The sequence below is a fragment of the Acomys minous genome, assembly GCF_964271855.1.
Source record: "Acomys minous genome assembly, chromosome: 1".
Taxonomy (NCBI): Eukaryota; Metazoa; Chordata; class Mammalia; order Rodentia; family Muridae; genus Acomys; species Acomys minous.
In genome coordinates this window covers 132,255,506-132,280,214 of record NC_140483.1, presented here as the reverse complement: position 1 = coordinate 132,280,214, position 24,709 = coordinate 132,255,506, and the positions used below count along the sequence as shown (strand labels likewise).

General features: G+C 41.4%; 1 protein-coding gene across 4 annotated transcripts in view; it reads left to right on the top strand.

The window, feature by feature from the left end:
* The window catches only part of KLHL32 (kelch like family member 32), a 220,870-nt gene that overhangs the window by 179,643 nt on the left and 16,518 nt on the right, over positions 1-24,709 (top strand). For 3 of the 4 annotated variants that reach the window (XM_084792918.1, XM_084792917.1, XM_084792919.1), the window contains 4 exons: positions 1,783-2,509; positions 16,048-16,106; positions 19,096-19,288; positions 21,580-21,674. In XM_084792918.1, the coding sequence (XP_084649044.1) occupies positions 1,783-2,509; positions 16,048-16,106; positions 19,096-19,288; positions 21,580-21,674 (1,074 nt within the window). Of the gene's footprint in view, positions 1-1,782; positions 2,510-16,047; positions 16,107-19,095; positions 19,289-21,579; positions 21,675-24,709 lie in introns of those variants that run through there. The other variant, XM_084792920.1, reaches the window with a different exon arrangement.

The following is a 24,709-nucleotide window of genomic DNA, read 5'->3' as shown; positions in this document are numbered from 1 at the left end:
GAGCATCTACCTCGTGTTTGCCCAGTACCATTTCCTGGAGTTTCTATATGGAACGTGCAGAACTGGGTGGATGCTGAGAAAGGTTCACAGCAAGCTCCCCTCAATTGCAGCTACTCACATGAGGAGCAGTAGCAAAAGTAGTGTATAAGAAAACTTAGTTGGTGACTAAGAAGCATGGCCTTATTTCTGAGAACTTTTGAAAGCTCCATGAGCAACAAACAGAAAGCCTCATATTGAGTTACTGAGTTAGTACCACACGGGAATAATTGGAGGCCCCATCTCTCAAAGCTAAACCTGAGATGGAGAGGAAATGGGATGCTTCTTGTGAGAATGCTCTCCACACTGGCAGGGGCCTGGGAAAAGACAAGCGATATGTTTCTTTTGCAACATCTTAATTACTGCCAATGTTATCATACAAAGATCTTTTTCCTTCATCGGGTTGCTGTCTTATTTAAATAAAAGTACACTCATTTTTAAAAAAAATCTACAGAGTGTTGCTTATCTTCCCTCAGTGGTATCTGCCTCATTGGTACCTCATTTCATTTGAATATGCAGTAGTTAATTAAAAGAGGCATTCATTGCATAACAGAAGTAGCCTCTCTCCCTCCACTGACTTTTTCCAGGTGAGATGACAAGTCCACAGTGCACAGGCAAGTGATGCAGAAACCCTGGGAGTCTGCTATCAGCCAAGGCTTAGAGTAACGATTCCTCACACTAGTTCAAACCCAGCTCATTTCACCAGGGGGGAGTAATGGTATCAGAGTGGCAGACTTCCTCCTTTGTCCTTCCACAGATTAAACAGAGAAGATGCAAACCGCAGTTCAATGAGACAGAGAACAAATAAACAGTTAAATCAAATTCACTTTCCCCTGTCAATTCCTTTAGTTCCGCCTTAGTACTTTCTGCGGGACTTGGTTTTGTATGGATACTGCTAGGGATTATTAACGTCAGCTATGTCAGCTGATGTCCTCAGTATACCAATTTATGTTAGTTCGTAGAGTGGTCTTACAAACTGAAACATCAAGCCACATTAATAGAGAAGTTAGCGGGGCCTTCTGCTATTGCCACCAATGCTTCTATCTCCTGTTTGTGGAAATGGTTCTTAACCAACTGCCAGCACCTTACATTGTAAATAACAGCTGTCTTCAAGGTCAAAAGTAGTAGAGAAGGGAAACTTATATAAGTTACATTGTAACTTTATCTGTTCTTGCTTCCTCCTGGTTGTTGTACCTACCAAAGGGATGGAAGTGGGCCTTTTCTTTCTTTCTAAATCATTCCGCTAGTGGCATATTGATTTTCTCTCAAGAGCATCCCGTGGTCTCGGGTGATCACATGTTTTCTCACATTACTCATATTGACAGAGCACCTTTGTTCGTGGTTGACATACATTAGTCGGGCTAGGATGGCGCTACCCACCATGGGCTTTTCCTGGCGGCCAGGTGACAGGCCTTCCGTACAGGAGATGGAAGGGGACAGGCTGTTTCATGTTTTTGTTCTTTGAAAAGCAATTATTGTTCATCTGAAAAGATGTCATAAGCTCTGAGAGCCCTGCTTAACAGCCTTCCTCGCTCCAACAGCAATGCCTTGAGGTCTTTTGCCTCTCTGCTAGTACAGAGAAAAAAAAATTTTCCTCACCTAGGCACCAAAATATCCCAGTGTTGTGCTATGTAGGGGAAGTTTGGCTGCTGTTTAGAGACTAGCTGGGACTTGCCATGTGCAGTTGCTGGCATCCTCTCTGCCCTGCCCCGTGTTCTTTTCTCATCTCACTTCCTTCTGTTTCAGCTAGCTGTGAGGTGGCTTGAACACAACTGCCATTACCAGCACATGGATGAGCTCCTGCAGTACATCCGCTTTGGCCTCATGGATGTGGATACCCTCCACACGGTTGCCCTCTCCCACCCCCTGGTCCAGGCAAGTGAGACGGCAACTGCGCTTGTGAACGAGGCGCTGGAATACCACCAGAGCATCTATGCGCAGCCTGTGTGGCAGACCCGCAGGACCAAACCGCGATTCCAGTCGGATACTCTCTATATCATTGGTGGGAAAAAACGTGAGGTCTGCAAAGTCAAGGAACTAAGGTACTTCAATCCCGTGGATCAGGAGAACGCTCTCATAGCCGCCATTGCCAACTGGAGTGAGCTGGCTCCCATGCCGGTGGGAAGGAGCCATCACTGTGTGGCAGTCATGGGGGACTTCCTGTTTGTAGCAGGAGGGGAAGTGGAGCATCCCAGTGGGCGGACTTGTGCAGTGAGGACTGCCTGTCGCTATGACCCTCGTAGTAATTCTTGGGCAGAGATAGCACCCATGAAGAACTGCAGGGAACATTTTGTGCTGGGGGCCATGGATGAATACCTCTATGCAGTAGGGGGCAGAAATGAACTGCGCCAGGTTCTGCCTACAGTTGAACGATACTGCCCCAAGAAGAACAAATGGACCTTTGTGCAGCCCTTCGACCGATCCCTTTCGTGTCACGCTGGATATGTGGCTGATGGTCTTCTTTGGATATCAGGTAGAGCTCGTCTCCTATGCTGGGTTTGTTGAAAAGCGCTTTTGCTGTGGCTTAAGTTTAAAAGTCATCTTCCGGAGCGTGGCTCTAAGTAACTGAACAATTGAGCCATTTTAGCCAATTAACCATCACTTATTGAGCACTTTTCTATAGAGATCAATGGAATTGGAAATAATTGACCTCTCTGTGATTATTTTTTTCTGAGTGACAAGTGTAAAATTTCAGGGTGAAAATTAATGGGCCATCATACCAGTTTTTCTACCTTGCCTTCTGTTGCTCCCACTGTCAGCTCTTGATTATCTGTGGGGTGAACTCCACAACTAGTGTTTTACCCAAGTCCTTTGCTTTTCCTTTCACTCTTGGCTGACCAGCTAGGAGCCATTTCTTAGGCGGCAGGAGAAATAAAACCCTAGTAAATCCATTTGGCTGCGTATAACAAGAGACTCTCCTCCAGGGATTAGCTATGCTACCGCATATTGGAGGAAGGACTTAAGCTGCTGAAAAGAAGCCTCTGTGTCATCTGTGAGTGGTAGCTGCTGGTGTCCTATGGACTCTCCCACTCTTACCAATCATTTGTAGGAAGCTGAAGGTCTGCAAAAGTTTACTCATTTTGTTTATGTTTAGAAAACAAACAAACAAAGAAAAACCTTTTGCTATGGCAAAAGTGAAGAAACTAGCCTAGTGAACAGGGTATTCCACAGCAGAGCTTCAGCCCTCGGTCACTCGGTGCTAGTCTTTCTTTACCCACCCTGGCTTTCCTCAGCCGCCCTCCTGGCTGCCATGTTGTTGTGTATGAGGCTTCTGTCATGTGTCTCACACTATCATCCTGTGTTTGCTGTTCTCAGGGGGAATGTTGTCTCTTCTCTCAGTAGGAGGATACCCATTTTGTAGCCAAAATAGACATTGGGGTTCTGTATCACCAAGGACACACAGATAACAGAAAGCTTAGACCCTTGATGCTCAGACTTAGAATAAGGAACCACGTTAGGAAGTGAAGGCTTCTTGGATTTCCCCAGTTACAGTTTCCAGCTTTTTAAACATCAATTCTGACAAAATTATCCCTAGATTAAATTAGTTTTGGCTCTGCTTACTTTTCCTTCTATTATCAACGGCCCAGAAGACTGTCAGAATCTCAGCTTCTTTGGTTGAGGCCTCAATTGTTTTCATCGATGTAACCTATCTTATATTGAGACTTAAGTAGTTGATGAATTAATTCATGAAGCAAGGACTAAGACTATGAAAAAAGAATAAATGAGAACCTAATATTTACTGGCTTTTTATACCAAATAAAATCATTAGGAATTAGTATATATGTAGAAATATTTAAATAAAATTCTTACTTATTAGTAGCTTCTTTCCTTTAAATACCCATTTCAACTACTAAAAGAGTCACCTGGACTATGTTTGGTTTTGCTGAAGAAATTTCAAAATGGTTGTGACTAAGTCTTTGCTAATAACAATAGGTCTGGATTCTCCTGAACACAGAGCAATGGTGGGTTTATAAAATCAATGCAGTTTATTTTCTCCCAATTTACATTTCTTTCATTGACTCATTTGGTTTCACAAGTTGTTAATGCAGTATATTCTTAAATTTTGCAATGTGCTGTCTAAATTTTGTATGAATTTCACATAAATATTTTAATAAGCATGTCTTGTTTGGCACTGCAAAATATAGCTTTTAAATATCCTTGATTTTTTTTTCCCCTCACATAGTCATAAGGCTATGACTACTCTCTGTCTCTTTTGGTGATGTTTACGGGAGCAGAAGCTCAAAAACCTGGCCAGACCTTCCATCCTGGAATCATGTATCTTCCCTTTCAGCGAGCCTCTATGTGTTTCCCTTCCCATTTTATGAAATCTATCAACTTACTGTATATCTTATTTGCCATCTCACTTTGTCTTCCTCCTACTGTGAAAGGAAATACATTTTCTTTGTTCCCTGTACTAACGAATGCTGCCCGTGTTAACCATATTTAATGAAAACAATCAGGATTTTCTCAGGCTTTTCTCTCCCTACTGTGCACTTGAGATGAGACGCTCACTTTCCCATGTAGAGTATGAAGCCTTTAATTGGAAAGAAGAGGAACTCGCCGGTGACATTTCTAATACCTGCAGTCGTCTGCCTCTTTCCTCGGGCCTAGCTTGTAATAAATCAATTGGGAGTTTAACCATGAAAGGGAAGGCCTGGCTGGATTTGCTCATGGGCCCCTTTAAAGGTAGACAGGAACATTTCATCCTCCTGTCTCTGATTTGGAAATGTGAGCTTTGTCTATTGGAACAGATGAGAATGTGTGAAGCTATTTCTTAATGTTGACCAAATAATGAGGTATTTCCAGTTGGTAGAGCGTTGAGTCATCGGCATCCTCCTGGTTCTTTGCAAGCTCTGTGTGAGGTAGGGGTGGTGTGGGTTAGAGGATGCGGATCTTAAAGGCTTAGTTCTGTTCTGTGGAACTCAGTGAATGCGTCTTCAGAGGCCTGGTATTTGTACTGTGCTCACTCGCTTTCTGTCCCCCTCCCGGTCTGTCCATTCAGGGTCAAGGCATTCTGAAAGCTGTCCACAGCTCGTCAGCATGGCAACCAGAGAACTCAGAAAGCTGGGTTGGATGGATATGCCCATTAGCATTTAATTTAAGATGCTAGAGGCGGTCAAATCTTAAAGGCTTCTGTAGCATTTGACACTGTGACCCAGTTCACAAATGTTCTATCCCATTTCTATTCGAAATCCACATTTGTGAAGTAAAATAAGCATTAAATATCCTGTAGGTGTGTTTTTAAAATGCATGTTCTCTGTTGTACAGGGTGGTATGTGACCCACTAAAAAGATCCGTGTGTGTGTGTGTGTGTGTGTGTGTGTGTGTGTGTGTGTGTGTGTATGTGTGTGTGTGTGTGTGTGTGTGTGTGAGAGAGAGAGAGAGAGAGAGAGAGAGAGAGAGAGAGAGAGAGAGAGAGAGAGAGAGAGAAGGGGACCCATCTTGCAGAACTTATCTATTTATTTTCATCAGATGGCAGCAAGATGGTGAGATGCTAACCATGAAATTCATGCTTTAACACTAGAAAACAAGACAAACGGTACTGTGGTTACTAAGAAGCCTCATGTCAGGCCTTCCTGATTCTCTCAGTCAGTGATGTGTCCCTGTATACTGTGGTGCTGGGCCATAGACGTATATGAGTCAGTAATCATACCTCCTGCCTTCCAGAAGCTGAAAATCAGAGGGTTTTTTGGGTTTTGTTTTGGTTTAATTGGCTTGGTTTTGGTTTTTTGAGACAGGGTTTCTCTGTGTAGCCCTGCCTGTCCTGGACTCACTTTGTAGACCAGGCTGGCCTTGAACTCACAGAGATCCTCCTGCCTCTGCCCCTCCTCCCAAGTGCTGGGATTAAAGGTGTGTACCACCATGCCTGGCAATAAGAGTGTTTTGTTTTGTTTTGTTTTGTTGTGTTGTGTTTTGTTTTTAGATATGCCATCAATGAAAACCTGTGTTATTGCTTCTTTAATCCCCCAACAACTATGTCCATTTTCATCTTAGTTGGGTTTAGATGAGACTTGTGTTATCCCTTTTTAAATCACTTTAATTTATCCAATCTACTGAAAGAACTTTGGGTTTTCCACTGTCTACTAAAATTAGCACAAGGTAATTTTAAGTAATGCTATTAAAATACCATAGCATTGGTTTTCCTCTGTCTGCACCATTATTATTTTGTTTGCATTTAAAGTATTGGGAATTAGGAACAGGCATTGTTATGGCTGGGGTATGACACATTAAGACAAGATAGTACAGTTACAAGTATGAAACTCACTTCTTACCAATCATGAGATGTTGATCAGGGTTCCTGGCTTCCCCAAGACCTATTCTGGCCCTGCGATGATGGAGCAACAGAGTCAGGCATCGTAGGCAGTTACAGTGTGTGGTGATGCGGTGCTGGGAATCTTTCCAGGGTACAGAAGTAATAAGAAGAGCATGAAATACTTTCCAACGGGACATGCAAAATGGCCCCTGGGGCCCAACTGCCTCCAGCTCCTCTGGCTGCTTTCTGCCATCATTCCTCCTCCCCAGCTTCGCACGTGTGAACATCATCATGTAATCTCCTCAGCGATTCCCTCGTCTTTTAGGAAGCACAGTATTGGACATGCCTAGCTTTCATCTTTGCTTGTGTAGTTGTCCTTCAGGAACCACAGGGGGCCTGGCTCAAGAACACACACACATGCAAGCAGTTACACACTCTGCTGATAGAAAACCCTTGCTGCGAGATGCAAGGGTTGCAAGGAGGAAAGGGAAGGAAGGTAGGATTTGATTATATCATAATCTCAAAAACTAGAAGAAAACATGGGAGGTGGGAGTCCCGCATATGCTCAAGTTCCTTACTGAAAATGGCATAATATTTGCATAGAGCCTGTGCACATTGCCCCACATCCTGCAGTGTAGATGCTATGAAGTAGTTGGTACAGTATATTTAGACAGCAATGACACAGAAATCTGTATGTGTCTGGTACCAGCACAGGTTTTTGTTGTTGTTGTTGTTGTTTTGGTTTGGTTTTGTTTTTGTTGTTGTTTTTTGAAGCCAATTTGAATCTGCAGATGTAAAAACCATGGTTACAAAGGACTGACAGTTCCCAGCCAACTGAGATAGTAGGACAGTTACCAGGAAGACTTGATGGGGCATCTTCTCAATTCTCCAAGCACGTGACACTTCTCAGCTTCCTGTTCCCTACTCACCCTCTTTCCTGCCCCCCATTCCTTACAAACCCTCCCTCCAACTTAGACAGAGGACCTTGTCTTCTGTTCTTTAGAGTAAATGCAAGAACGCAGAGGGAGTGATGTATACTGTGAGGAGACGGATGGGCAGATGGGCAAGACATGGTCTGCAAAAGGCCCGAGGGCATCACGTTAGGAGACACCGCAGGGAGACAGAGGCCTGAATGTGTAAGGTACACAGGCTCAGAGAGGGGGAGAGTTTGCAGCACCCAGCCCAAACCGGAGTCTGCAATGAGTGCGACTTGTCTGTTCAGTCTAAACTATCTGCCATGCATTTTTCAGTTACATACATTTCAGAAAACAGAATACAGAGCAAAGCAGAGAGAGAACTATAGTTAAGGAGTAGTGAGAAAGTAGAGGTAGAAACTACAGGTACAAGCTACACTGGCTGCTCCATTGTAATTCCTGTGGATACTGTATCACTGAAATGTCATCCTTGAGTCAGAGTCCATCAGATAATGCTCAGCGACTGTCTGCCTTCCCCTATACTGGTACCTATGCGAAGAGATTGTACAGTTTCCTGGGGCATACATAATTCAAACCTTGCGACCGCAACATTTTTTCTTTCCATTATAAATTGCTTTTGACTTTAAGAAGGGAAAAGGAGATTAGAAGGCTAAAAAGGAAAGCAAAGAGAAATTTAGCTGAGAAAAAAAAAAGTGTAGTTAGAAAAGAAAATTCAGATCAATGGAGGGACTTTTCTTTTTTAAAAGGATGAAATGCACAAAGTAAACTTGGAAGTGAGGAGAGATGTGGGAAAGAGAGACTTCCACTTGGCTGGAAAAAATCTGAGAGCAAGTCCCGAGTACCAGGAACGAGAATTAATCCTAGGCACTGACTACAGATGGTAGAGTCCTGAGCAGGTAAGAGGGACTGGGGCAGTGAGGAAAGAGATTCTCTAACACTAATTCCAGAGAGGAAAGATGAGGTTGTGGGTCTGGGTACCAGTGGAAGGCGATGATAGCTGTGGATCCGGGTACAAGTTCAGAGAGATGAGGCCTGCGGGGCTGAGTACCAGTGGTGAGGAGCCAGAACCAGAAGTTTCTTTGTTGATAGATTCAGGTAAGATCTTGATGAGAGCTTCTGCCGAGATTGTGTCTTATCCAAGACTAGGTGGAGGGCCTGGGGAGAAGGCTGTGGGGAAAGCCTCTGAGAGAACACAGGGAACTGACACGGTTTTAAAAATAAAAATTTCAGAACTGATTCTAAGTTGGAAAGCTTTTTGTTGTCTTTTAATAGTGTGAACGGAGAACTGGAAAAGGCTTTCCTTTGGATTAGCAGATGGTAACATGTTCCCATATTACAAATAACCTAGAGAGGCTCCTGCAGGAAGGAGTTTAGCAGCCAGTACCCCAGCTTCTCGGGTCGGGGTCAGGGCTAGCTGCCCTGGAGGCACCTGTCACCCAGGGAGCCACATAGGTTGGAGCTTCCTAGCCAGTATTGCCAGCCTGAAAGTTCCCAGTGAGTTGGGATGGTCAAGAGGAATGAAATCTGTGTTGTCTTAGAACCAGCACCCAGGTGGCCCCAGTCATTCCCTGCCCAACTTCTACTCCAGCCTTAAGCCTGAAACAAATGACAACAAATGTTGCTAGTGAACCAAGGTGGAAGCCAAACAGAAACGAGTTGTCCACAAAGCTGTTAAGAGACCATAGTGGCGTGAAGGGAGGAAAGCATTCAGGTCACCTACAGCCTGAAAGCCCAGCGAGAGGTTTTATCCCCACCTCGCTTCGCTGTGGCCTGAAGAGCGTTTTGTTTATCTCCATATTGCTGCCCAAGAAATGAAGCATAAAGAGATCCAACAGCTCCCAAGTTAGAGAGCTAACATTTGACAGAATATTCTATTTCTGGTTTTAAAAATTAAGGGTTTTTTTTTCTTCTGAACCATACAGCCACCAGTTTTAACATTTTCCCGAAGGTCTGAGAAACACACACTTAAACTGTAAGTAGAACTGATCCATGACATATCTCTAAAAGCAAATGAGATACAGAAAAATGATGACCCCCTGAAATGTTGATATTTGTTGTTGCTGTCCATTGAGAATGAACAGCATTTGATTATATTTGGGTGCTAAAATGTCCCCCCCTTTTTTTTCAGAGGACAGAATTAAGACAAATAGCCTCTCTTTTTGTGACCCTGTCATTCAACATAAACACCATTCTAAAGTTAAGTGTGAGAAGTAATTTAGCAACAAATACAGAACTACATAGTAAAGTAGAGCAGCAGGGATTAGAGACTTGTTGCTATACACTTGTGGTATCGCAGTCTAACTGCCTTAATATCAATTGCCGAAAATCATTCTTGTAAGTTGAAAGCTCCCGGATTTTTATCACAGCAAGAACAGCCTGTGATTTGACAGTTGCCTGTGTCTCTACCACAGAGAGACAGAACTAGTGAAGGAAGCTGAGCTGTATCTGAGAACATGAGAAATGTAAGGCGCTTAAAGGTACATCATTGCAAGTAACTGAGGAATCTGGCTGATGGGGAGAGGGCAATTAAAGACCTCGTAAGAACCCAGCAGCAGCACTGGAACGTGCTGCATGGAGGTTGTGGGTTGAGAATGTGACGCTCCAGATGCTGTGCAGCCTCTTTGGAGGCAGGATTCTGACCTCCAACAGATCGAGCAATGGAATTACAGTGCATTTTAAATGAGAATTTAAATGGCAGGTTCCCCTAGTTGACATAGCATTGTGGCAGATTTCTCTTATTTAGAATAACATATGGTATACACTTTACCTCTTCCTAGGTTGTACATTTGTGCTTGTTCACTGTAGATGGCATAAGCATCATTTGCGTTTTCAAGGGCAGCAGTTTTTTTTTAAATAGATATTTTGTAAGTTCGAGACTCCTTTTTTACAGGTTTTAGTCTATTAAGTACACACTTATTTTGTATGAGATTCATAATGTGACAGAGAAGTCCATAGGGATACTAGTTTTAATTTAGTACATTGTTAAATATGTTACCCAAAATGCTAATTTAGTATAAAAGATTAGAATATAAAGGCTATAATTGTTTATACACATCATGAAAATATGGAGCATTTTATTGCTTGTAAAAGCAAGTAATAAAATGTACTGTCTTAACTGGGTATGGTGTCTCCTGCCTATAATCCCAACACTTGCACAAATGAGGACGACCTAGAAGGACTGCTTGAGTTCAAGGCCAACCTCAGCCATCGGGTATGTTCTTGGCTAGCCTGAGCTAGAGAATGAAACCCTGTCTCAAAATAAAAGTATACTTCTGAACTTGCATCTATTCCCATTGTACCACTTTTCTCAGGGGATAATAGTGAGTTTAATTCTATAAAAATGATTAATATGAGGTTGTGCTTAATGTTGCCATTTTCAGGGTAATTAAACTATGAGTATGAAATTGGAATGTGTTTAAATAAGAGGAAATTGAAACAATTAGAGAAGAAAAAGGCCAAATATGGTGCCTAATTATTCTGCCTATTAAAAAAAAATAGAATAGGGACTGTGGAGCTAGCTCAGTGGGTAGAATGTCTGGGAAAGCCTGCGTTCCATCTGCAGAGTCCAGGCACCTGTCTTCCCAGTGAGGTGTTGCTTGCCAGCCCCTAGCCTGTTTGCTGTGCTTCAAGCTATTGAGAGGACCTGTCTCAAAAAAAAAAAAAAGTGAATAGTGCCTGAGGAATGGCGCTCAAGGTTGTCCTTCGGCTTCCACTCACGTGTGCAAGCATACCTTCCCACACAAACATGCATACACACAACCATGCAAAAGGCAGCAACGAATGCTACAGGAAATCAAATGAAGACTGCAAAATGCATTTAATAATTCAGTTCCCGTTACAGGAGAGTGGTAAGAAATTTTCATTCAATGATGACAGAGTTGTCGCTGATGTCCACTTGCGCGCTGCTTTTGTGTCCTGCCTACTAGTCATCTACGCCTCTGAAGGAGACCAGCACCTTCCTTTTGCTTTGGTTGTGCTACATGACTCCCCAGAGATAAAATCATGTTCCTGTTCTTGCTGTTCTTCCCCTAGACTGAGGTGAGGGTGGCAGACAAGAGAGAGGCAGAAAACCCAAGCCAGCTCTCCTCAGTCCTCAATTTGCAGGCCGAATTCACCACCTCTGCAGCATGGCGAGCCTCAGCGCTTTGCATCTTGCTCTCAGTGGTGCCCTAGCACTAGCCGAGGTAGAAACCCCAGGCCTCTTCTTCCAGAACTTAAGCACAGCACTGTCTACTCACCAAACTGCTATTTCTTGGTTTGGGGGAGAAAAGAAAACACCACGGAAAAAAAAAAATAAGAAGGCCTGTCAGACAACTCAGTTGGTAAAGGCACCTGACAATGCCTAAAGGCTGAAGTCTCGCCACTGGGCCCTTACATGACGGAAGCAGAGGACTTCAGACAGCAAATTGTCCTCTGACCTCCACATGCACACCTTGGCACACATGTATGTCTCTCTCCCCCAATCAACCAACAAGTAAATGTAATTGAGAGAGAGAGAGAGAGAGAGAGAGAATGAGAGAGAGAGAGACAGACAGACAGACAGACAGACAGACAGCATCAGGCTCAGACCTACTCCGACCAAAGCACAAGCATAGCTGTTCTAACCTACTGCTTTGTAAAAGCTGTCAGTGCAGAGCCATTGTTGCCCGGCATACTGTGTGAGTGTTTAGCATTTCTTGGTAGCAGAGACAAAGGCTGCTTGGCAGTCACTTGTCATCCTCTCTGGTATGCATTCATCCATTTGACACAGTTTTGTGGCGAGCTGTACAAGGAAGCTTAAGAAAAATGCTTTCCTCTTGTCTTGATGATAAAATGCGTTCCTCACTCGGGGTAGCACGGTAGTAACTTTTCATTCCTCCTGGCAGTTTTTAAAGACTTATTTGACTTTGGGGAACCCGCAGTATATCTTTAAGGTGCAGTTCAAAAGTGTAAGACAAGGTTGCTCATTTTCAATTTTGGCTGAGAAGTCTTAACTTTGACTGTGACACTTCAAAGTTAGAGAAAACTTGGTTTGAAAAAAAAAAATGGATGCTGATATGAGATGGCATATTTAATGACAGCTGTATCTATAGAAAGCTGTTAAGATGCAGATTATCCCTCCTGGGCAGGGGGAGGGAGATCAAACTGCCAATCTATAAAATATACTCGATAGAAGAAGGAGTGGAATCTATCTTTGCAAGTGCTTTGATTGCGGGGGACAGTACAGCAGCATGTGGCGTTCTAACCCAGAGCAGACAAATCAGCTTGATGACTTTCAGAGCCAGGAATACTGCTGCCGGCAAGGGTACTTCAGACTAGGAGAAATTAAAACATATAGAGACTGTTATTAATTTCATATCTATTTTTGTATAGTCAAATCTGTATGCAAATCCTTAGCATCTCATTTCAGCAGATTAATCTAAAGTGAAGAGTGGGATGTGAAGGAATGTTATGATGAAGCGCTTTGGAATAAATGTGGGCTGAAAACTTGGATGCTTTCTGTAAAATGTATTTTTTTTTTTTGGTACTGCGGAGAAATGGAGTTGTTTATATGCTCATTTGTAAATTACTTGAAAGGGAAAAGCAATAGAGGCAAGTCCCCAGTCTCCCTCTGCAATCCCGACTTGGCAAAAGTTACAGCGCTAGGTTTGCCAGGCGCCTCCTGTGTCTTCACGTTCTAGAGGTAATCATGCAGATAACTAACTGGGACTTGCATTTTATTCCCAACTAGTGATCCAATATCTCATTTCTGAACAGGATCATATGAGTGAAAATTTGTGTGTAATGCTAAGGAATCTAATTATTGAGTGCAGATTAATAAAAATCATATTATGGATGCATCTGCCGGAGTGAATAAATAACAATTCTGAACAGTCATTCTGAAGAGCATGGTTTTAAGTTGCACACCCCATGTAACAGAGGGAGTGTGGTAGCCACACTGTAATTCGCTGATTGTACATCTAGTCTGTGATGGGCAGACTGATATGCATAGGGCTATAAACGTGTTAAGTGTTGTCATAAGGTGGGTAGTTTACTGCAGTACATCTTACTTCTGCTCCGTGTCTCTGAAACAAGTAGAGATCCTTTCCGAGTTTCATAGTAAGTGCTGGGTGATTGGCCTCATGTTTGCTTTCAGTTAGAGAAGTGACCAGAGGTGACCTGGACATTCAGCTAGTAATTGTGGCCCCCGAACACAAGTGCTGTCACTCATTCTAACCTTGAACACATGAGTGGTCTCAACAGATTCGTTTATTCTTACATGGTTATGCCAAGAGAGACTTCTTCAGCATTCTGTTTTCAATCAGACAGGAAGCAGACATCAGGGGTAAAAGGAAATTCAGTTCTATATTTATTTTGATGTGCAACTTGACTCTGTGTTGGCATTTCAACTTAAATATGGTTTCTTTTCCTCTGACTCCATTTTAGAAATGAGGCATTCACTAAATCCAGAGAAAACTTCCTTTAGGAACAGGAATCTCTTCCTTTCTCTTCTCTGTAGATGAAGTTCTGTTGGTTGTAAAATTTGTGTCTCACTTTGTATAATTAATATGTACTTTAAAAGGTGATTGAAAGCCACGGAATCCCTTTTAAAGAAAATTACCCTCTAGTTAATACTAGCCACCATCATTTACATGGGGGATCCAGTCTTTTTGCCAGGGTTTAGGAAAATGATTGGCCTGGACAAGTGTCCATCTCTTTATGTATCTAGTAGTATTGGTATAAATTGATTGTTCAAATTCAGCTTAGAGCTCCATATTAATCTTCTGGATTCTGATTCACTTGACTCTTGGTGATGGAGTTGATGGTAAAGATCCACTCAGAGCATTTGGACTCTCAGAGCAAAAGGAAATTTACTGAGTGACATAAGACAAGACAGTCAGGAAAGGCAGTGATGAGAACAGTGTTTGGAATCAGCTCTATGGAAACACAAGGCTTTCTTCAGCACCAGAGTGAGCAAATGGAGTTCGGAGGAAGGCTACTGAGTGGATGTGTCAAAGCACATTCAGTTGTTCCTCAGTTTGCCACCCTTTTCTCTGGAATTAGGCCGTGTGAATTTGCTAGTTGGTGCATATCGAACTTAAGACCTTTTTTCCTCTCCTAAAAACTGAGGGGAAAGACATCCTTTTCCTTGATGATTGTATTTCAAAGAGATCTGGGTCCTTAAAGATATTATAATTTCTTAAAAGTGGAAAGTGTCTTAAAATAATTGACATTTCAAAGAGACAGAGAAAGTCACTACAGTTGTACCTAATCTAAAGTAAGTAAAGTTGAAAAAGCAAGGCCAGGGTCCTATCATCAGAAGGCAGCCTACGCTAAGAGGATACTGAAGTTTCTTCAAAACTAGCCGGGGGCGGGGGGGGGGGGAGCTCTATAGGAACAGCTATTGCACCTGATCGAGTTTTTAATCCATATTTAAGAGTCATGCCTTTCTGATAAGGGTGTCCTTTTATACTATCTGGAACTACTTACAGTGGTATTGATAAAGACAGATTTTAAGCCCTCACTTTTCTCATTGTTGCGTTGCTTTAAAATATCTCGCTTTTTGATCGATGTGCTGTTCTTTAGAGTTTTCCCACCTAAGAGTAAAAGTTAAACTAGACTTGAGAAAGCCTTGATTTTATCGGGCTCGTCATACAGCCCGAAGATGAAAAGAAGCATGTATGACTGAGCATCCCTCATCTCAAGTGCTTGGGACCAGAAGGGTTTGAACATTTCCCGATTTCCAGATTTCCGGATAGTTGTATATTATGATCAGATGTCTTAGGGATGACAACCACTTCTAAACATGAAATTAATTTAATGCTGTACACAGAATCAAAAGATAATTTCATACAAACTGTTCAGTGTTCCTGTGTTTTTACTCTGGCACTCCACTTGAGGCCAGGCGTGAGGTTGTCTGCTTGTGCTATCATGCCTACACTCAAAAAATTTCCGATGTTCAACTCTCTTCAATCTATGTGGGGGCAAATAGGGAAAACAGTTTAAAGACCTTTTTGGTTCCTAATTAAGTAGAAAGCTTGAAGTCTCTTACATATAAGCCCTGTAAAATAGGATTTAAAAAAAAAGTTGACTGAAATAATTGCAGAGGAGGAGTTTGGAGTATGCCATTCCTTTTGGTAGCCATTAGCCAGGGGCTCCACTTGTCATATTAAAAGCTTGGAATGTGGCTTATCTGTGCTGCATCAAATACACCTTGGATTTTGAGAATTTTGTATGAAAAAGATCCTTGGTAAATTTTATATGGACTTCATTTTAAGATAAATGCTTTTATCAAATTGAGGTAAGTGAAATGTGGTTTTATATATGATTTTTCTATTTTTACTTTCCATTGTGGCACATTCATATTGTTATTCTCCACTGCCCTATGTTTTGATAGATAATGACTTTTGCTATATGTGTTCTTCCAAAGAAATAGCAAGCTATCACCTTGCTAGTGCACAGAGCTTAGAGCTCTGACATTGACAACTTAGCTAAGGATGGGTTCTGGCTATACAACTATGTCCCTAGTTTAAATTATATAGAGAGAAATTTAATCTGTGTGTGCTCTGTTCACCGACTCCTTTGCCCTTCATCTGGCCATCCAGAGCAGCTTGCTAGAATCAGAGGCCTCCTGCACTGTCAGTATCCTCATTGCTTGCTCTCAAGCACGTTGCTACTGAAATGCTTCTGGAAGAAGAATCAGCTCTACAACAAGTTTCTTCATTGTGTCTTGAGTTCACTTTGAGAGCATACAAACAGACACTCGGCAGTAGCTAAATGTCCTTTAATTGTAGCTTGTTCTTATTTTGGAAGGTCCTGTTTCTTATTCATGAAAAGCACTTAACATGTGCTACTCTGTTACAGGTGGAGTAACTAACACAGCCCAGTATCAGAACAGACTGATGGTATATGAACCTAACCAGGTAAGAATTATATAAGAAGTCATCACCTTAATCAAAATGCATTTCAAAAGATTTCCACAGGAATTATTAGTAGGCGTGCCGTGCAAATGCACCTTAAGCTACATGGGGAAAAGAAAGCATCTTGGGGGAAAGCCTTTGGCTCCTCATTGTGATTTCAAAACTTTAGCTCCTCCAGTTTCATGCTGTATGTAATGCCATAGAGCTTTGCATACATTAGAGAGGGATGCCGTTTGGAGCAGGAAACATTACTATGACCTTGTTGTTCTTAAATCAAATAACGTCATTTGACTTAATATAGCCAAGGGTGTTCTATAGCTATAACAAACACTGATTATATGTAAGAATGCTGTGGGCCCTTTCTGTGCACTTTTGGTGCAAATTTAATTCCCCCTTTCCCCTAAAAGAAGAAATGTTTTTATTCTCACCCTCCCCCCACCCCCCTTCTATCCAAGTATCTACAAGCTGTGCAGCTGTCTGCTGAAATTTTGCCCTTTCTATGGCTTGGAAATCTAAATAAGTCTTGATTGTGACAGTATTCCAAAACGGTGTGACATGGAGGTTTAATATCCATCAGCTAGCAATATTAAGACATGAAACAACAGGTTGACTTTGGGAGGTGGCATCTGGGTAGGTACCACAAGTATGTGCACAGTGCTCCCAGTGTTTCTGCTGTATTTTTAACAATGACTTGACTGAGGAAGGCATTTCTCCTTTTACAAGTGTGTCTCCTGATATTATTAGAAGCTGTAGGTTGCCGAGATTGGATGTTCATGGGTCAGCTGTCTCATGAGAGATCACTAATTGCTGAAGCCTGAGTTTGGTGCACACATGGTTAAGAAGGAAGCCAGCATTAACATTGCTGAAATGAGTTCTGTTTCATGTTTGTACACACATGCTCTTTTTTAAGAATTCTGCTGGCATACTGTTTACGGTGGGTACTGGCAAGCATCACATCTGCTTGCATCTTGCTCAGAATCTCAATAACTCTATCATTCAGCCCTGGTGCTTATTTCTCTTCTCGGCCTTTGTGGAGAGTCGATAATGCCTGCCATCTGCCACAGAGCACATCGCTACCTGCCAACAGGCAGGCTGGGGTGACCTCTGCTTCCCCACCACTGATTAGTATTCACACGCTAGCTTATTAGGAATGACCCCACCAGGCCTCTCCGCTTCTTTGCCTTTGCAGCGGGTGGCGGCTCACCTGGCAGGCACTGCAGTGAAGGAAGCTAAAGATATAATCAGGGGATGTAGGCAGGCTTTGCAAACCAGATGGCATCTACAGTCTTGTGGCAGGGGACTGGACTGCTAATGCAAACACTGATTCCTAATACTGTAATGGGTTATCGCATAGAGAGCACCCAAGATAAGCATCGTCAGAATGTTTAAATTCACTCAAGCATAATGCATTAAAGATATTTATTAGCAAAATGTCTGAAATCTAGCTTTGACTATTAAAGACTATGTTTAATTGAGCAGAATCTGTATTCAGACTTGTTTTGTCTGCAGTTTGCCCTGAGAAATTAGAAATGAGCTAATATATGCCCATAGTGTGAGTGACACAGTATATGTTCTAATCGTAAATAAATGCCATACTGTGTGCCTATTGTGAATAAATGCCACAGTATGTGTGCCTATAGTGAATAAATGCTACATTTTATATGCCTGCAGTGATAAGTGCCTTTAATATATATGCCAATGTTTATACAAGCATGTTTGTGCTTGTAGTCTGCTTTTTTCTTTACAGCTTTGTGAACTGGTGAAATTCTGTACATGCAAAACATCATATGATTTTTCTGGTTCAAGTCCAATTTTGTCTTGGCAAAAAGGAAATGAGGTTCTTCCTATATGTTGAGTATCTATGAGGGAGGAAGTGGTTAGCTTTATTTCCTGATCTATCACTTGGTTTGCTTGTCTGTCAGTCCACTGAGATTTAAATTTAAAGCCATGGTTGATTTTCATATAATATTAAAATGTGCATTGTATTTTAAACAGGAATCTTGTGTTAAGAGGGGCTGGTCATAACTTTGCTATTGTTGAGGATGATCTAGAGCCAAATATTAAATATTTCTCCATTCTTCGACACTGTCATATAAAAGTTGGCCTTCTACCAATATAAATATGTCTAGACCTAATTACCCTATTTGGCAAAAGGCACAATTGTCAATAAGCTGAAGCATAAGTGGATTCAGATACAAAGGAAACAGTAAGTTTGTTACTGAGCCAAATCTTAGCCTGTCCTCTGATCTCAGGTTAATTTGGAAAGAATGGGAAAGCTACCTTCACCCTAACTTATCTGGGACCTGCATATATGTCTTCCCTTTTGCTGGGCAGGTTCTCACCATGTAGCCTTATCTACCCTGAAATTCAGTACGTAGATCAGACTGGCTTTGAACTCAAAGAGGTCTGCCTGCTTCTGCCTCCCATATGCTGGAGTTAAAGACATGCACCATGGCCTCAATCTCTATATTTTTAAAACAGAGAGTATGTACTGGACATATATTAATATGAGGCATTTTCTAAATCATAACTGGCTATCATGCAGGTTTCATTATCCCAATTGTATAAATGAGATGAGCACAAGGGTTCAGTAAATTGCTTAAGATCACACATGAATGATGCCTTAATAGTCTCCATCTAGGCTGTTTTAATTATCACACTGTCTTCTATACTGTACTGGCCATGTGCTTAAGCCTAAGTAATTTCCATGAGGCAAGCATCATGAAATTTTATAATTGCATTATAAAATGTAAAACGCCCTATAAAATGCAAACCTACCAAAAATGTTATGTGAGCCCCCAAGCCAGGATTATGTAGTTATTTTTTTTTGTTTGCTTTCAGGTTCAAAACCCATACCTTTAAACACATAAATAATGTGTAAATAAGATGTGGTTAACACTAGGATTCGGATTGCTAGTGAGACACCACTCATTGCCTTTGGTATTTGTGAGGTCTCTTTAACCCAATTCATGTGAAATTTTTTTTTTTTCAGAATAAGTGGATAAGCCGCAGCCCCATGCTACAGAGAAGGGTCTACCACTCCATGGCTGCTGTCCAACGGAAGCTTTATGTTCTTGGAGGCAATGACTTAGATTACAACAATGACCGGATTCTTGTGCGCCACATAGATTCTTACAACATTGACACTGATCAGTGGACACGCTGTAATTTCAACTTGTTGACGGGCAAGTATCTTTGGTTAAGCAAATCAAAAACAAAATAGGGGCTGGAGGATGGGTGAAGTAGCTAAGGATATTAGTTACTCTTCTAAAGGATGCAGGTTTGATGCCCACTACCCTGGTCACATCTCACAACTATCTGTAATTTCAGTCCCAGGGGATCTGAAGACACTTTTGGCCTCTATGAGTACAAGAAACAATTGTAGTAAGCACACAGGTAAACACACAGGCAAAACACATATACAAATAAAATATATTTTTTTTGTGAAATGTTTAACTATGAAATCAAAACCAAAGCAATAGGAATAGAGATTTAAAACATCTCCATACTTGTTGGAAATCCGGAATACATCTCTAAATATTATGTGAACGGAGGTAGTACAAATTGTTTTCTTTACCTGGGAAGACCTGCATAGTTTATAGCTAGAGGCAGGGCTTGCTCAGGTGGCCAGGAATCTAGTTTCTACTTTGCCTCTGTGTAGGTTCTCATATGACCAAGAGAAGCATATCACTTCTTTTTTCCACCAGTTGATATTTATGTGAGAACTTTGATACATATAGGGGGTAAAGGCACCAAAAGAGTTCATAATTATGTTGTTTTTTTTTTTTAAGTTAGCGTCTTGGGGCTGGAAAGATGGCTCAGTGCTTAAGAGCACCCAGGTTCAGTTTCCAGCCCCGATATAGCAGCTCATATCTGTCTGTAACTCTAGTTATAGAAGGATCCAACACCCTCACTCAGATGCACATGTAGGCAAAACACCAGTGCACATGAAATGAAACTTTAAAAGTAAAATAAAACAAAGAAAAGTCAAGGTCTGTGTCCATCAGAATGGCTTCAGAGAACGTCTGGCCCTCCTCCACCTGCCTTTTACTAGGGCTGCATTTGTGTCTCCCCATGCCCCATTATTTATAGTTCTAGGAACCAAACATGCTAGACCAGCACTCTACCAACTAAGCCATGCCGCAAGCCACAGAAGTAATGTATGTCCTACGTCTTACTGCTCAGTCCTTTTTTATCTCTTGGGACTTTGGGACAATGGCAGTCTTCATTATTTCTCACTGCTGTATGTTGCTTCTTTGTGTAGTCTAGAAATTAAACTTCGGAGCTGCTTTGTCATAAGAACAGCACTTCTAGCCACAACTCCCTACTCATGTATTCCTCTGCAGAGCAATCATCACAGAAAGGAATAGAGTAATAAATAATGCACGTGTCCTGACGTTCTAGATGGAGCAAAAAACTGTCTCCCTTATCTGCTCCTGTGATTAACATCCGACAATGGCAGGATCCCTTGCCGGGCTATTTGAAGTCAGAGGAAAATCACAAGCTTTAAATGGTGGGTTAGAGTAGCTGTGGAAGACATTTACTATACGGAGTAAGCAGTCACTCACAGATGCTGCTGGGAGGCAGCACTGGGAACACACCTGGGGATCCAGATGCTTTGTGTCAAGCTCCTTGTTTTTGCAAAATGACTTTTAGGCTTATTGTAAGCAGGGGACTCTCTGGCATACTGGTATCTCAGATCCTAGATCCCTGGATCTGTGATTTTTGCCTCCAACTATTACTCCAGTCAATCCCATGTCAGCTCATCAGTAAAAAGAGGCTTTCACTCTCCAATTGCCTCCAGGGAGGAATGTGTGGTAGTGAGTTATTCTGTCTTCTCTTTTGAAATGGGAGAGGAATTCTTTCATCATTTTGGCATGTCAGTACCTAGGGACTGTGCAGACTGGTCTCAGCTTGGGAACTTTAATATAATCTTAAAACTGTTGACTGTGTAAAGGAAGAATGGTAGCAACTTTATCTGTTTTGTCTGCCATTTGTCTTCATTTGCGGCATGCAGGGGGCATGGCTTGGTTTTATTGCCTCAGGTTTGTATTTGTTACTTCATAAAGGTAAGCACTTGCCTATATTTGTGGGCACAAACGTTATGTGGAGCACAGTGGATGTTTTTCATATATAAAATATCCATTTTCCCCACTACCATGAACTAATAGTGTACAGACTGATTTAGAACTGTTGGTTCTACATAGCTTACTATTGCTATAGAAGTGCTGCATTTAGTAAGATGGTGGTTAATCGGTATTTTGGCTTGGTCCTAACTAGACATGGATTCACTCTTTTGAGAAGTGGTGGCTAATCCATTTTAGTTCTGGAGACAGTGATTAATTGCTACAAAATTCCTGTGGAGTATACAAATACGCCACAGGGGAAAATTGTATCCCTTGGTGGCAAAGGGGTTAATTAAAACATGCAAGAAATGGAATCTTTTTTTCTTTTTATTCAATTCTCTTTACTCTAGGCCAGAATGAATCTGGAGTTGCTGTCCATAATGGGAGAATATATTTAGTTGGTGGATATTCAATTTGGACAAATGAGCCTCTGGCTTGTATCCAGGTGAGTGGTTGAAGTTCCTTTTGAAGTTTGTGCAAGTGGTTCAGCGAGGTTATGCTTTGCAATTCAGCTGCAGGAGGAGATATTTATGTGTAGGAAGAGGCTCAAATCCCCTTTCTTTGTGTAGCTAGTTCAGCCTGTGTCCTATATCCTAGAAATGATGCCTACTAAATGATTGAGACCCTTTAAGAGTATGCTGGGCACTTTAAAGTATCTATAAAATATACCAGAAATGGAGAACTTTGGATAGATTGCCCTTTTTAGTAGTTAAAAAAAAGGAAACTTTGCAATAATCATTTTAAACAATTTTAAACATACTCCATTTTTATGAACTTTGTATATCACAGTTTGCCCATTTTTATAATTGTTGCCTGCAGAGGCATTCTCCCTTCCTGGCAGAGGTTCCTACCAATAGTGGTTTCTGGGTGGTCTGATAAGATGGCTTTTGCCCCAAGACTAGCCCTAGTACTTCAAAAGTGAACAGCCCAAGCTTGCCTTGACAGGATGCCAGCTGGTCTCTCAAAGGTCTTATTCCCAGTGCTCTGTGTAATTCCTACTGGCTTTCTTTTTTACCTGTTCTCTGGTAAAATCTTGATATATCTTAGCCCCAACTTTTCTAACATATCCTTAGAATGACTCATGGTTTTAAACTTAATCTCTGTGGGGAAACTTGAAAACTGTTTGAATATTTTTAATGGTTGTTAAAATGATTCTAGCATATTAGTAGTAGTAGTGGTAGTGGTAGTAGTATTTCATCATCATTATTAGGCAGGTCTTATTATGAAGTTCTAGCTTGCCTGAGACTTATTATGTAGACCAGGGTGGCCTCAGCTCTAGAGATCTGCGTCCAGAGTGCTGGGATTAAAGTGTGTGCCACCACACTTGGCAATTCCAGCTTTTTATTTTCAGTCACGTCTCATAAGGAGGTGTGTGATTGTTAAGAACTTTCCCTCCATGTTGTCTGCTCTCAGATCACTAATGTCTGCTTGCTGTGTTATGTTAGTTACAGTTCTCCTTTATTTTTATGCTATTGTTCGTCTCACCACAGGTTCTCCTGAGGATCTCACATATTTTGTTGTTCAGAGAGATCAAGTAGATATGAAAATGTGATTGCTGTCCTTGGCTGAATAGACATGACTTTTACAGTGAATAGCTAGAATTAATTTTTCTGAGTACACAGGGATGTTCATAAAACCCAGTCATGCTTCACTTAAAGTTAAGGGGGAAGATCGAAAAAATTTAGTCTTATGTATTGCTAATACAATGTAGGTAAATTTGAACTTAACAAAATGCAGAATCAAACGTCTCTGTACCTGGAAATGATAAAACACGCTGCCATATAACTGAGTTGAAAGTCACAATGAAACAAAGAACCTAAGAACTTTGTAATAATAAAAGCGCTATGCAGCACTGCAGCTTAGCAAGCTAGAAAATGAATTTAAAAATAATTTCAAAGTAGAAGATAATAAAAATGAAAGCAAGGTAATGACTAGGAAACAATAATACAGTAGAAAATATGAGCATAAAAAGCACATGGATATAATAACCAACAAGCACTGTTTTCTCCCGAGGAGTGGCTTGTCTTCACCCACACGTGTTTTGCGCAGTTTTCAGTCCTTTGGGTTTTCTTTACCTCTTCTCAGAATCGGGAAGACATTGGATTGGGCAGGCGTGTCCCACAGTGCCAGACGCTGTGTTGTGAGTGGACTAGACAACTTCACTGCATTATTTTTACAGCAAAATTAAGTTTGCATTTTCATTAAGTTGCAAGTTAGACACAGTTATTGGTATATTTTTACTCACATTGATGTTAACTTAGATCTATGGGTAAGAGATAAAGCTTTAAGAGAAAAATAAACTCTATTAACATGTCAATTAGGAGAGCGGAGAGTGCACATACTGCAAAAAATATTTTCAAGTCTATTTTGGCAACTTGATGTGTAAATGGAACATTTTAAAAACGAAACAAACAAAAACACTTTATAGTGATATTGGTTGTTTTATACCCAAATAGTTTTTCTGTAGGAGGCTGACTAACACACTTTTCAGTATTTTTGAAGTGTTTTGCCTCCATGTATGTCTGGGCAGCACATGCATGCAGCACTCAGAGACCAGAAGGGCATCAGGCCTGCATGTATGTCTGGGCACCACATGCATGCAGTGCCTGCAGAAGCCCTAAGAGGGCATCAAACCTGGGTCTTCTCCAAGACCAGCAAGCACTCTTAAGCACAGAGCCTTCTTCTCAGCCTGCTCTTCACTAATTCATTACTAATAATGTCTGGCTACAAATTTTACTCAGGAAGTGAGTGCGTGCCTATTTTAAATCACTGAGGACACAACATTCAAGAGTTTCCTCTGGATTAAGGTAACACTAAAAGAACAGATTTTTTAAAATGTTAATGGAGTGAATTTGACCTTTAAGATCACATAAGAAAATATACTGGTACATTTAAAAAATATACAGGTTATTCTGTGTTTCAGTAGCCATAATAATGCAGACTCAAGGATCTTGCAAATTCTATCTATTCCTGTGGCTACTACATTTGTTCTATCAAGCACAGAAAAGCTTAAGAAAACGTTTCCTCTTTCTTTAGTGTGTGTGTGTGTGTGTGTGTGTCTGTGTGTGTGTCAGGGGCACATTCACTTGCCAGCCGTAGTGTCTATGTGGAGGTCAGATGACAACCTGCAGAGTTGATGTCTCTTTATACTATGAGTCCACAGAATAAACACAGGTCATCTGACTTGGCAGCAAGCACTTACACCACTAAACCATTTCTCTGGTCCTGCTTTCATTTTTCACATTTTTATGTGTCTGTGTGGTGTGGGTGTGCATAAGCACATGTCATCATGTGTACAGGCATGTGTGTATGGGTGTGTATGGACTGTGGTACGTGGAGACCTGTAGTTGCCTGCAGGTGTCTTCCTCCTTTTTACTTGACTTTATTTATTGGGACGGAGGGTGGATCCTGTCTCTGCCTCCCAAGTGCTGGAGTCACAGCTGGCCACCACATCTATTTGTATTTTACATGGATTCTGGA